The 14,184-nt window shown below is 34.3% G+C and overlaps 1 protein-coding gene across 1 annotated transcript; it reads left to right on the top strand.

Moving 5' to 3' along the window:
* The first annotated feature begins 1,843 nt into the window (after positions 1 to 1,843).
* Positions 1,844 to 6,582, top strand: LOC147411631 (plant UBX domain-containing protein 4-like). The gene is made up of 4 exons (XM_086450577.1): positions 1,844 to 2,101; positions 2,559 to 2,847; positions 5,713 to 5,808; positions 5,910 to 6,582. The coding sequence occupies exons 1-4, from the start codon at positions 1,953 to 1,955 to the stop codon at positions 6,294 to 6,296; spliced, it is 921 nt and encodes a 306-aa protein (XP_086306703.1). The 5' UTR covers positions 1,844 to 1,952; the 3' UTR covers positions 6,297 to 6,582.
* Positions 6,583 to 14,184: the final 7,602 nt, after the last annotated feature.

The following is a 14,184-nucleotide window of genomic DNA, read 5'->3' as shown; positions in this document are numbered from 1 at the left end:
TTTTTTGGAATTTCTTCTTGAATTTTTTACATTTAAAGCCAGCATCAAAACCCTAGATTCCAAAATTGCAGCATTAGCACTCCATGCTTGATCTGCCAACGCGGTAGCACCCCAAACCATCTTACATGCCGTTCATGCATCATCCCAAGGTCCATGCCATTGCCATCAATAATTGGTCAATAAGTTCAGCCTGGAGGAAACATTCTCAGACAAAGCTGAGGCCAAGGGGGACCATGCCTTTCAGCTCGACCAAAATCACCTTATCTCGAGGCTCACAAGGAGCAAAGTATGTCATCTTCCATAAGCCTCCTGCCCCAATTTTGAGCACACTTCGATGAGCCTCAGGTTGAGTAGTTTGTTGAGGAGAGAGCTCAACCACTTCATTCGAGGAGACAAATCCACTTCAAATCAAATGAAACTTGGAGAAAAAGACTTGAAAACTTTCCTGAGGAATGAAGCTTCGCTTTTTTTTTTTCCCCCTTCAAATCCCTAATCTGCTCTTGCTTGCAGCTACATTGGACCAATAAAGTCTTTGTAGACGTGGATTCACTATGGTCAAGCTGCGAGAACCACTTCAGAACTGGTGTCTGAACTCTCTTTCAGACTATTACCAAGATTTGTACAATAGTCTTCTAATGGTTAGTTCACCTTTCTGAGGTTGGAGGTCTTAAAACATTTATAATAAAAAAAAACATCTTTCTCCCATATCTGGGGTAAGATCCTCTTGCACCGTAATTCTTCTTCTCGTTAATTTGATTGTTCGAAGTGCCATCATGCCCTTGAATATGAGTAATTATTTCATCCATAACTAGATTAAATGAACATGGATTTAAGATCAATCTCTGATACAAATTAATATGTATTTGCTACACATAGAGAGCATGATTGGTCCACGTATTGAAAAAGCATCCAACATGATATAACGTTGGTATTTTCGTCCTAAACCTGTAATTATAACACCTTGAATTTTTCTTTCCAAAATCAGCCATCTTCAACCTCTGTTTTTCCCTAAAAACCGGCGAACCAGAACTCGATTGAACCCATGAACAAGGTAACATAGATTTAGTCAGGAAGGATTGGGCCGAAGAAATTCAATGTCCCAAGCCCATCCTGATCCTCAAAGAGTCAGCATATTTGTGGGCTGGTTAATGAAGCCCAATTCTAAAAACAAATCGGGCCTGGATCGACCCATAAATAAACAAGCCTACTCCCTAGAATTTTCGAGGTCTCCGTGGAGTAAAAAAAAAGTGAAAATTACAAAAAGAGTGTTGCTTTTTTAATTAATTATTTAAAAAAAATTCTTGAAAACGATTTAATACGCTAATCTGTCGGGACTATCCAACGTGTTAAGACTCCTTTACATTATTCGGGTACTAATTTGAGCAAGACTAGCCTTACTACCTTAGTAAGATTTGAAATCTTACTAAGGGTCATTGAGTTCACTTTGTAGCATTCAAAACATCATCTGATACCACATGATGTAGGGAAACTTAAATAAATAAAAATCAAAACAGGTATTTCTTTTTGTTAAATTTTAATTTTTAATTTGGGAGTTCAATAGGAGTTTAGTAGTTGTTTATTTTCAAAACCTTGGATAAAAGGTAAAAATAATTATTTTTTTTGAATTTCTTTTCAATTTGAGGAGTTTTTTTTTTTTCATGAAATCTAGAGGACTATGTTGTTGGATTGCCAATTTGAGTTTCAAGAACCCTTAGTAAGATTTGAAATCTTACTAAATGAGTAAGGGAAGTGTTTTACATCATAGCGTTTTCAGACTACGCGGAACAGTCCAGCGCATACTTTAATTAAGAAATTAACCCTTTTTAGGTAATTTTCCCAAACAAAAAAACACAAGATCACATCTTTGACTTCGAGTCGAGAAGCTCTCAAATTTCGTAGAAGGCAACGCCACTCGACATCTCCCTCTCCGCAGTATCAATCGAACGGTCGCCATGACTTCTCGAGATAAGAAACCATCGAAGCCCTCCGGTAGCCGACCTGGTGGCATCCGTACTCTTTCTGATCTGAATCGTCGCTCTGGTCCCGATTCCGACAGTGATTCCGATGGACCTCAGGAGTACTACACCGGTGGCGAGAAGAGGTACTCACGTTCTCTCTTGCCCTAATTTTTGAACAATTGAGGTTTTTAATTGATTGTCAAGAAACCCTAGCAAGCTTTCGGTTTGTAAAATATGGGAACCCTGTGTGATTTGATTTGATTTGTGCGTATCGGTCCATTGGATCTATTCTTCTTGAAAATGGTGCATCTTTTGATCAATTGATCTATGAAGTTGTTTAATTTTTACCAATTTTTTTCTAATGATTTTAGCGCCATATCATGTTGGATTGTGGGAGTAATTTTTTTGTTCGAGACGTTTATTTTCAGGATCTCTAGAGTATTTTAATGGGGACTTGGATTATTTGCTCCATATATATTTAAATTGAATTTCTAATCAATTATCTTATTTGAATCTTGAGAATTGATTTTGAAAATCACCAATTTTGACTACATTGCTGAAAATCTTTGATTTAACATAACTAATAATGTTACTTTGCAGTGGAATGCTAGTCCAGGATCCTACTAAACGTAACGATGTTGATGCGATATTTAATCAAGCTCGGCAGTTGGGAGCCATGGAAGGACCTCCTGCTGATCCCCTTCATCCGTCTTCTAGCTCAAGAAGCTTTACTGGGACTGGGAGATTACTGTCTGGTGAGACAGTACCAACTGCTCCTCAACAACCCGAAGCTGTTGTTCATAATATTGTGTTTTGGAGGAACGGATTTACTGTAAATGATGGTCCATTGAGGAGGTTGGATGACCCTGAAAATGCATCTTTCTTAGAGGTAATATAACTTGGCTCTACCTTCTTGATGGAAACATAGTCACAAAATTCTTAAATTCTCCTAGTAAGGGACTACTAATTAAATTGGCGTGTTGATGAATTTCAATTAATTTTTTAATATAGTAACAATTTTACCCCTTCCCCTCAAAATTATATTATCTTCAACATTAAAATCTGAAGAACAAGAAAGATGATGGATTCAGGTAAGAAACCCAAAAACATCATTTCTGTATTATCCCCATTTTTTTTTTTTATCAAATTAACCCAATTGAATCCCTATCAATTAATTACCGAATCCAAACTTTGTTACTATGGATGCAATAGTGATTTACGATCTTCATGCTTTTTCTATTGTTTGTAACTCATGTTTTGTGGAATTTGCATTAAGCATTGAGTGTTAAGTGACTCTAAAAGACAAGAGTACTAATGTTAGTACGTTACCATTTTTTATGGTTGCATGATGTGTGTAACCTGTCTCTGCTAGAGTCTGATGAGCCATAGTTTGATCTATTACCCATACTGAATGATATACATATAATATGGTTTACTTCTAATTGTATTCAAACATTATCTTGAACATATTTACTTATTTGTAGGGAGTGTAATAGAGACCAATTTCATGTTTGTAAGAATGGTATATTAAATCTGTGTATACGTTCTGTTCAAAAATAGAATGTCTCAAAAACTCAGTTTATTTTGAGTATAACTCAAAATCTATTCTTTCTTTAGTACTGCCACTGCCCCACACATCAAGTCCATAAGCTCTACCTTTCTACTTAAGGCTTCCTCAATCTAAAAAGTGGCCAGCTTCTAGAATTGAAAAATGTCATCCTTCTATTTTGGGCTAGCTATGCTAATGGAACTGGAGTATAAGATATTATCAATAAGTGTATCCTTCTAGAACACCCGTCTTCATAGAGAGTTCTTTGATGGCAGTCCAATACAGATAATTATATCTAAATGTGACACTTTCCCATCTTTAAGTTTTCCAAAACCGCTATTGCATTTCTATTTCATGTAAGTCTTAAAGATTTTATGAATTTTTTTTTTTGGGAAGGTGGTGCGGGGGGTTGGGGGGGTTCTTGAAGGCGAAATTTTAGGTAGCTCCTGAGAACTATTTTGTCTCCACTGATTGTAAATGAAGTAAAATAGGAATTGTAAACACCATGTGTATTTAAATTTTAAAAAATAGGCAATTTTGTGAAGTGCTCTTGGTTAGTATCAAGAATGTAAACATTCCAAGGTTGCTTTTTCTGTGGTCTCTTAGAACTTAAAGAATGAAAGGAGGCCATCAAATCTAAACTTGATCATGCCACTTAGCTGTTTGACCAAAACAAGTTTTTTTTGGTTGGTAAGAAAGTAATTTTATTCAAAAGATAACAAAAACATAATGTTACAACACATCTAAGAAAGGACCTCGCTCAAGACGAATAAAACTGTACCAATGTAAATTTGTCTCCTCTCAAGGACCTATCAAAGTCATCAAAGTGGCACACTCCAAATTTGATCACTCCGAAAGTCTAGTAGTATGATTAACCTTGATATCCTTGAAAGTTCTTTTGTTCCTTTCCAAAGAGACTGACATGTTAACAAATCCTCCCTGTTCTAGTGCCTCATTGAAACCTTCTTCAAAAGGAAGGAAGTACTCATCCTTAAGAATCCAACAAATATCAAGTGGTTGATTGTGAGGATTTTATTTAGCATGCTTTCTTGTAGAGGGAGCTTTAAAATTCCATCACTTGGCAAACATCAACAGCTTATAGACTCTAGATTAGATGCAATCTAAGCATGTCATTTCTTCTCGGCCACTGAGAATGGTGTCAGTGTCTTCAATTGCTATCATATATTCAATTGTTTCTCACTCATGAGTTCTCGCACCAGAATAAAAAGCTTCCATATTACTCTTCTGTTTCCCTAGTCCTTTGGCTTCACTCAGCAGATTTGGTTATACGCATTATATGCTTGGTGAGAAAAATCAGTTCCAAGGATTTTTTGGATTAAATAAGCAAGAACACCATCTCTTATATCAAATGATTATCTTTTGCTTTATAGCATCTGATCTAATGAACCAGGACGTTTCTTGCACTAGTCTCCACATAAATTTTGATTTCAGTCTGTTCATATTGTCCAACAGGTTCTTTTATGTATCAAACAAAGCTAATACAGTGATGGAACAGCGTAACACTTACCTTGACTTCTCAGGAAGACAAAATTACATTTTTCTTTGGTTTTTTGCTCCACACTCTGATATGTTTATTAAAAATGATCTAATCACCTTTGGGTTACCTAAAATTTTCACAATTCAAGGATATTGATTGATAAGACCTTCAAGGTAATTTAATCTCTCATTTAATATTGTTGTGGACCTTGGATCATTGACTACTTGATTGCAACGCAACCTAAAAATGGCTCGTGGCATATGCTTTCAGACCCACTGACCCCATGAGTGTTGGGCCAACATTCAAAGAGCATAAGAATTAAAAGGAAACTTGATTGGTGATTTCGAGCCATTGGATTTGAGAAAGCTTTCATCACGAGCTTGAAACCCCATGTTTTACCCGTGGACTTGGCCCGTTACAGAAATGCTGAAATCTGGGGGATGCTCGAATCCAATGGCAAGTTGTCAAAGTTAGGGTGATTGCTGGAGTACATGTACCAAGGTGTGTGCCTAAATTTCAAGGGTTAATTAGGCTCTGAAGAGTGTTATGTGGCATTTTTGGAATGTTAGATGGCTGAGAACATCTTTTCTTTCTTTTTTTATAAAGTATCAAAATAATAATATTCTCCTTTTATATTATTTTCCATGGTAATATGGTATTATTTGTGATAATGGTGCACACTTACAATTGTACTAATTACAATGCAGAGCATCGGGAAGTCTGAGTGTCCAAAAGAGCTGGAACCAGCAGACAGGAAAACTGCAGTTCATGTTAATCTCATAAGGCGGGAAGAAAACTGCCCAGTGCGTCCTTGTTTCCTTAATTTCTTTTACTCCCCCTCCCTCACTCAGTCCCACTCAATTGCCATCTTTTCTCATCATTCTATTTAATTTTTTTTTTCCAGGAACCAGAGAAGCGTCAGGTTGCATTTCAGGGTGTAGGAAGAACTTTAGGTAGCAGCAGCAGCAGCAACAGTGGGCCCCCTGAACCTACTGTACCCGCCACTTCTCTCAACACTGCCCCATCACCATCCATGCCACTGATTGTGGATGAAACCCTGCCATCTACCTCTATTCAGCTCAGGTTGGCCGATGGCACACGCATGGTTGGACGTTTCAACTATCACCATACAATCAGTGATATCCGTTCCTTCATTGATGCATCGAGGCCCGCAGGTGCAACAACTTATCAGTTGCAGACAATGGGATTCCCTCCCAAGCAACTTACCGATGTGACCCAAACAATAGAACAGGCCGGCCTTGCCAACTCAGTTGTCATCCAGAAACTCTAGGTCAGCTGCAGAGAGAGAGAGAGGTGTGTTTTATGATTTTCTCTGGTCACATTTACTGTTGGAACCGAATTACTTTCACCTTGTTTTTTTTATGGATCTATATTATATAGTTCAGGAAATCTACTTGGGATTTACTGTGTGTTTCTAGAATCAACAGAACTGTACAAGTTAAAAGTTGTGAGTACTGTATTATTGTCTTTTCCAAGTAAAAGAAAACTCTTATATGAAAAAATAATTTAGACAGTTTGAATTGCTGTTGATTATGAAATGGAGAATAGCTTTACTATTTGTTTGCTTTGGTAACTTGGGCAAGTATCCCATCAAGGGATGTGTAAGAATAGCTTCTCTCTCCTTTATACTTGAACAGAAATAAATAAATAAACAAAGGTCGATGACCTTGACAAAGATGATGATGATATGGTTTTTATAAACCCAGAAAATTTGAGCATATTTCATCATTGGCTTTATTACAAGGCCCCTGGGTGGGAATTCAATGGATAGATGTGGGCCAATATACTTAAAGAGTCAACAGCGTGGAAGAGTGTGCCAATCAAGGGCTCGCCTTTTCTTGATTAGCTACCATTTGCAGGATCGCAGAATGGCTCAGATTTTACTTGAAAGCCGACCTGATGTAAACTAAAATTAAGTTGATCTGGGTGCTCAAGGTAAGTCTGAATCTTAAATTGAGTTCAGTATATGATTTATAGACTTTGGATCTGTGATGGTAGTTTTGATTGAATCCCAAAATCAGTTTCCTTTAAATGGACTTGGGGTTTTAATCAGCAAAAAAAAAAAAAGTTGGAGTTGTGCCTAAATTTCATGTATCTTATGTTAGAATCAATTTGATAGGATTTGACGAATGAATCAATCGTATGCTTTTTAAAAATTGAGATCAAACTATGATCCCTGTTAAATTCTGTATTTGAAACTGAATTTTCGTTGCTCTTGACTTTGATCCATATAATGCCTTTAACAAGAAGACAACAATCATCATCAGAGTTTTATCCCAAAGATTTTATGAGCTAAATAAATTTTGCTCCTCCATTTAGTATTGTCGAGAGTACACTTTTTTATGTTAAAAGTACATTTATGTTTGTTTGACAAAAGTAATAATAAATCATTTATATTAATGAATAAATATTATGGGCAGTTTTTTTTTATTAGTGATTATTTTTACTATTTTCTTTATGGAAAACTTGATTTTAATGAGATTAGTGTCTTGGCGATGGCAAGAATTGAACCTCGGTCGATGGTGTCATTACCCCGTAGTCTTTACCAAGTGAGTTGGGTGGCACCTTCGTTATTTTGAATATTATGTGTAACTTATTTGCCCCTTCTACAAATAATTATAATTTGTGTTATGCAATTTCTATTAGTTTTTCTAGAATGATTTTCTAAGATGAATATTTCTGTCAAATTTTTTTTTTCTATTGATGGAATATTTTCACTAGAACACTTGTTTTTCTTGTGTTCTTATTTGGGCTTGGGCTTTAAGAGGCAAAATCAAAAGGCACCTTTTAGAGAGAGAGGGCTGGGATCCATTGATTCCTAAGAATGACTCGTGAAAAAACACATGATCCTAATCCTTTAAACACAAAATCCAATGGTAGAGATTTATGAGTATCTTGATAACTCAAATCTCTGAGATACTTATCTTGAGGATAAGTCTTAATCTTACATTTTGCATTTAAAGGGTTGAGATCATGTGTTTTTTTCATGAGTCATTCTTAGGAGTCAATGGATCCTAACCCATATATAGGATAAAAACAGAAAAAATGAAGTTGGAGGGTTGTTATTAAAAAAAATTGAGATTAAATTGGTAAAAGATGAAAAATAATAAAGTGAATTAAAGAAGTAAAAGAAAAATTATAGTAAAATTACAAAGGGTGAAGGGCATCCTCTTTAGGGTTAAGGGGTAAAAGTGAGAAAAAAAAAGTTAAAGGGATATTTTTTAAAAAAAATTGAGATTAAGGGATAAAAGATGAAAAAAAAATAAAATAGGTTAAAGGGGCAAAAAGAGGAAGTATTGTAAAGTTAAAGGAGGTGAAAAGTGAAGAAAATAAAGTGGGTCAACCAAAATTATAATTTAAATAGATGTTTATCCTACACAAATTGTAACGGATGTAACGTTCATCCCTCACACAATTGTAGCAAAGTGGATCCTATAATTATATTTTATCACATAGACTAGAGTTCATTTGTGTCTATAGCTCGAGCATCCTCTTTAGGTGTTAAGAGGGTGAAAGAGAAAAAATAATAAAATTAGAGAGGTGTTATTGAAAAAAATTTGGAGTTGAAGGTGTAAAAATGAAAAGATAGTAAAGTTAGAGAGGTATTATTATAAAAGGGAGGGGTGGAGGAGTAGGAGATTAAAGTTAATAAAGTTGGAAGGGGAGGAGAAAAGCAATAGTGGCGGATGCACTATGTGAAAATTGGAAAATTAGATAGGAAATTCGACAGGTCAAAGGCCCACAAATTTTAGAAATTGGATTTCGATGGCCTAGGGCCATTGAAATTTTTTATGTTCCCAAATTTGACAATTTAGAGCTATCTAAATTTTCCCATCCTCTATTAATTTGAAAAGAAAAAAAATTCTATAATGAAAAATTCGACGGCCTTGGGCCATTGAATACGGGTTTTTTCACATTGTGATGAAACGTTTGTCCCCGTAGTAGGTCATACCGTTTTGTTTTAGTATATAGATTATTTTGAGGAAAGTCGTATAAGATATCTTTGGGGGAAAGGAAAAAAATGTTTTCTTTGTTCTCATTTTGCTAGACATATCTAGGACTCAACAATTTAGTATGATTAGATTTCAATTTGACTCATGTACGTAGGTATACTGTTGAACCACATAAATCATTGTGTTTTGTTAGAGATCTTTGAGGCTATAACGTTGTTGCTTTATTTTCTCACGTTTTTATACTTATAATTTGATTATGTAGTTCAAAATTTATATTTCACAAAATATCTCAAGAATTGAAGTGACTTCTCCTTCAATAAATACAAAACAGAAACCCTACATAAAATTTTGTGATATAGTGTCGATAACTTCACTCATCCTAATGGTGAGTGTAGTTTAAACAGGCGAGAGACGTTTTCTACACAATTCCTAACACCTTAAGCCTGAGAATTCAGTAGAAAAAATGAATGAATGGATAAATTTTGGACCTCGTGGAAATACACATTTTGGTATATTTCATTTAGATTTATTGAAATTTAGAATTGTAATTGCAACTCGTGATAATTGAATAAATAGGTTAGAATTTAATTGCGAAAGTATTGATTGAATAAATGATAACTTGGACTCATTCCCCACTGTCTTCGAGGTTTTAATCTAAATAAAAGCAGATTTACCAATAAAGAAAATAGAAATCTATCATTAAAAATAATCATACCTAATAAGTCACCAATCAAATTAAATGTTTTTATATAACTCCATCACAATATCCATTAGTGGACACATAAGCATTTGGAAAGTTCTTGCATGGGATTCATGGAATTTTTTGTCTAAGAAATTGGTTAAATTCTCTAATTTTTCATAACTTCTTATGCCAGAGGCTTGCATCAAACTGTCTCTTGGAAGATACGTATGACCTTTGTGAACCCTCTAAAGTATGAAATTCCACTATATAGATTGCTATTTATTTACTATGATATTTACATAAATAAGTGTACTCTTGACTCAGCGCTAGTAAGATTCAAAACCTGGTCTTTGATATCATCACTTAATGACTTTACCAACTAAGTTAGCTTACACCTACCTAGTACTACTCTCATCTTAGTACACTTGATTATAGAGTTCTGATGACATTCAATGCATTGGTATTGGTATTCTCCATCATAATCTCCCAGGAAAATAATTGAAGTCATAATAAAAATATTCTCAACTTATCATCTTCAAAGTCTTATCCCGAGGTTTTGGGAGGGTTAAATGAATCTTGTTCCTCCGTTCCAGTATTCTAGAATCAGGATTTATATTATTAAAAGTGAATTCAGAGTCATGGTTTAGAAATCTCAATTCCCAATAATAACTAATCACAAATCTTAGGGCTAAGGCTTCTAAGGATGAGTCAGATTATGATGGTGGGAGAAAACTCCCACTGTTATTTTTTCACGATTAGCCTAAGCCCCAAAACTAAAACCAAATCTTTTCTAACGTTTTCCTGGGCACCATCAAAGTGATTTCCCGTGACTAATTTCTTCAATGATTTTTTATTTTTTTGAGAAATTCTTTGCAATCATACATACCTTTAAAGAACCTTTTTGGAGGCATGTTTGATAGCATGGAAAATTATCTGAAAAATCTATTTTTCCTAGAAAAGTGATTCCTATATATTTAATTTTTTTCAAAAATCAATTTATCAAAGAGATCGACTTTCACATCACTTTCTAAAGACAATTTACACACTTATACTATTGCTAATGTGACAGTCGACAGTATGCAACTCCTCTTCTTTTGACTAGTAATTGATTGTCAACAAACCCTATTCCCTATTTTCGTTAAAGAATACTTATTATTTATTGGTTTTTTATCTATGTCATTAGATAATTGTTTTTTTGACATAGATGATTTGTTTTTTTTTTTTTTTTTTTTTAAATCAGGGAGTATCCCCACCTTTGATGAGACTAATATACCTGGCCGCATGCGCCATCCAACATCCTATCACATGTTATAACATTTAAGTAGCCACAATTAGATGGGAATTTTATATAACAATTAGGATAAAATTTTCATTTATAAGCATATAAATAGCAACGTTGGGATTTTATTTTTATTTTTATTTTAATATTAATTGGGTATGCTTCTTCTAGGGTGTGAGAGAGAAGATGAAATTAGGTGTACAAGGGTTCTAGGGTTTGTGCTTGGGATTTAAACTTTTAATTTTTTTTGTCTTTGTATTATTCTCTTTTGATTCTCATAGTAAAAAAGATTGGATCGTGCTCCATGGACATAAACATCATTGTCAAACCACGTAAGTTTCTTATCTTATCTGTGTGTTCTATATTTCTTTGCCTATTATTGTACTTAATTATGATAGGGTTTGTTGCATTTCCACACTACAATAAAAAAAAAAATTTGAAACAACCACATCATTAGTAGAAGTGTTTACTGGCATCTATTTGTAAATAGTAATGAAATAGGTATACAAGTAATTTGAGTAATCATTTTCAATTTAAGTTGACTATCAATTAATCCCGTAACCAATGACACTCCTAATTGACATGGAATCTCTCTATTTCAAGAAGAAAGTAGAAGAGAATCATTATATAATAAACTCCCATTTTTATTAACATCTACATAATAATGTGACATTTTTAAGAGCTTATATTGCCACACCAAGAACTTATTATATCAAATCAATTAATGAAATTGTTTATAATGCACCAAGTAAGGATGTAGACTCACCAACAATATTTTCAATATGACCCACCTATAGAAGATTTATAAGTTGCATGGCACATGATTGTGCGGAAGGGGGAGGTGGGGCTAGGATTGGTGGAGGAGAAGAAGAAATGTAAAGATATGCCCTGATTGATAGATAATATAGTTATTGCGTTCAACAACTTTATTTAATTTCAATAGACAGTGTGTTATAATGAAAAATTGGTGTGACAATATAAACTTTATGGGTAGGTGGGGAGGGGGGAGGTCTTTTTTTTTTTTTTTTTTTTTTAAGGAAATACTTGACTACCTGCGTTTGACACTTGGTTCAGCATTGAGTTGACCTGGCAATGCATAGAGAGAACTGTTGATTTCTAAATGTATCTCAAGAAAATAAATCTGTGATTATCTGTGAATTACCAAGTCAGCTCAGTGTTAAACCCAATGTCCAAAGCAGTCAATGTAGCACGATTCTTTCTGAAATAGTAACATGTTTCTGTGTATGGAACTTTTTTATTTGTTATTTGCTTCTAAGCAACATCTTTCTATGTGTGGGTAACTCTGTGGACTCTACAATGCTCCTTAAAAAATTACATGAAATTATTTAGATTTCAAGTATTTGTTGAAAATCATTGAGGTTAGAGTGATGTATTTCTATGAAAGTTCACCAAAAGATGGTTAAAAGTTCATGATGCTTCAAAGAGTTTTCCACGCGGCTTTATTTGGTGTGACCAACATGGGGGACAAGTACTATGACCAACAATGAAATTTTTCTAACCATGTGATTGCAATGTACGTGTTGTGGTTGCGGAGGAATCGGTCACTGATCATGTGACTAGTACCCCAACACCCCCACAAAATAGTTGAAACTTGAAACAAGGTTACCCCGTCAAATGCAAGATTAGGTCTTTGTCCCTCGATTAATAGTCAATTTTGTTGATTGCGACAAAATAATTGTGATTTTAATCTTTCCTCAAAACGATCTAAGGACTTTTTGCTAGTGAAATTATCAAATTACCATTATATATATTTTGTAATATGAAACATCATTAAAAATAATTCATCTATACTATCTCTTCAAGATCGAATGAGGTAAACATCTCTTCTCGATATAAATTATTTTTAAGACAATTAGAATGTCATTGTAATGCAATTGCTAGTGTTGAAAAGTTAAAAATAAATTAAATTTCTCTTTCATTTCACCGAAAGGTGAAGAATATTTTTGATGTTTATAGATATAATAAAAAATAAACATAAAAGATTTGGGATTCGTTGACTCAACAAAAGTAACTATACAAAAAACATGAAATACCTAACCGTTAAAATATGAAATTCATCGGTCGGGATAAATGTCAACACGGTAGTACTTGAAATAGATTCAAATATTTTTATCATAATCATTCAAATTCGAAATTAGCAATCGAGATTTCACATTTTTTTAATCACTTTTGCTAAGCCTACATCTATAGGTAAAAGTCTATAAGATAATCTAGTTTATTACATAAAGTTCAAAGATTATGATTGGTATGTTTTGAGATTAATAGATTGACTGATGGAGAATTAAACATACCCAATTGGGATTGATTTGTAATGTTTAAATAGTAATGTTGGTACTATTATTAGTGTGGAGTGGGGATGAGAGTGATTGAGATTTGTTCCAACTTTATTTTTAATAATATCTAAACATACACTAGTGGTTGTGACAATTTCATGTTTATTCCTCATTGTTTCATAGTGATGGACAAGACTTAAAGGTGAACTTCACCCAAAAAGCAAGCTCTGTCTTACCTTTCCTTGTCCTCCACCTTCACACCAGTGACGTCTCTCAACCTCCTCTGCTTTGCTTTTCTTCTCTATATGGATTCTCATGATATACCTATCTCCCCCCCTGCCTCACCCTAACTTCTTAGGTGGGAAAACTTTGATGGGTTAGTTGCATGGAGAAACCTCCTTTGAAATGTGACACGTGCCTATGATTTAAAGATAAAGTCTTATTTTAGATTATTTGGACACGTGTTGCATGTTGAAGGGGTTTTATTGACCCTTTGAGGCTGATCATACTCATCAAAGTTAGACTGAGCCTGGTATGCTCTAAACCCTAAAATCTTAGGGATGGAGGAATGCTCAAATAACCCACTTCTTTAAATGTTCCATAAAAATCAGTTAGAACAGTAGTGAGATTCAACCTTTCAGAAAGAATTTCATGACATTTTGATCTTATATGAGTTATTTAGTATTTATGTTCGTTCTTCTAAAACAAATAACTCAATAAATGAAAAATTATAAAACAGTTTAAATATAAAATCTTATTTTGAGTACTTTCCTTTCTCTTATCATACTACCCTCTTTTCTGATTTTTTTTTTTTTAACGGTTATTTGGACCTATGTCTGACTAGAGGAAATGGATGAGCCAAGGCTAGAACCAAAGCACGTGGGACCCTCCTCCGGACAAGTTCAATGCCCTCACATCACATGCACCACGTAAGTGAGGGAACAACCTCG

This window comes from Akebia trifoliata, chromosome 1, assembly GCF_017979445.1.
Source record: "Akebia trifoliata isolate Shusen 1 chromosome 1, ASM1797944v1, whole genome shotgun sequence".
Classification (NCBI taxonomy): Eukaryota; Viridiplantae; Streptophyta; class Magnoliopsida; order Ranunculales; family Lardizabalaceae; genus Akebia; species Akebia trifoliata.
This window is presented reverse-complemented; position numbering and strand designations above follow the sequence as displayed.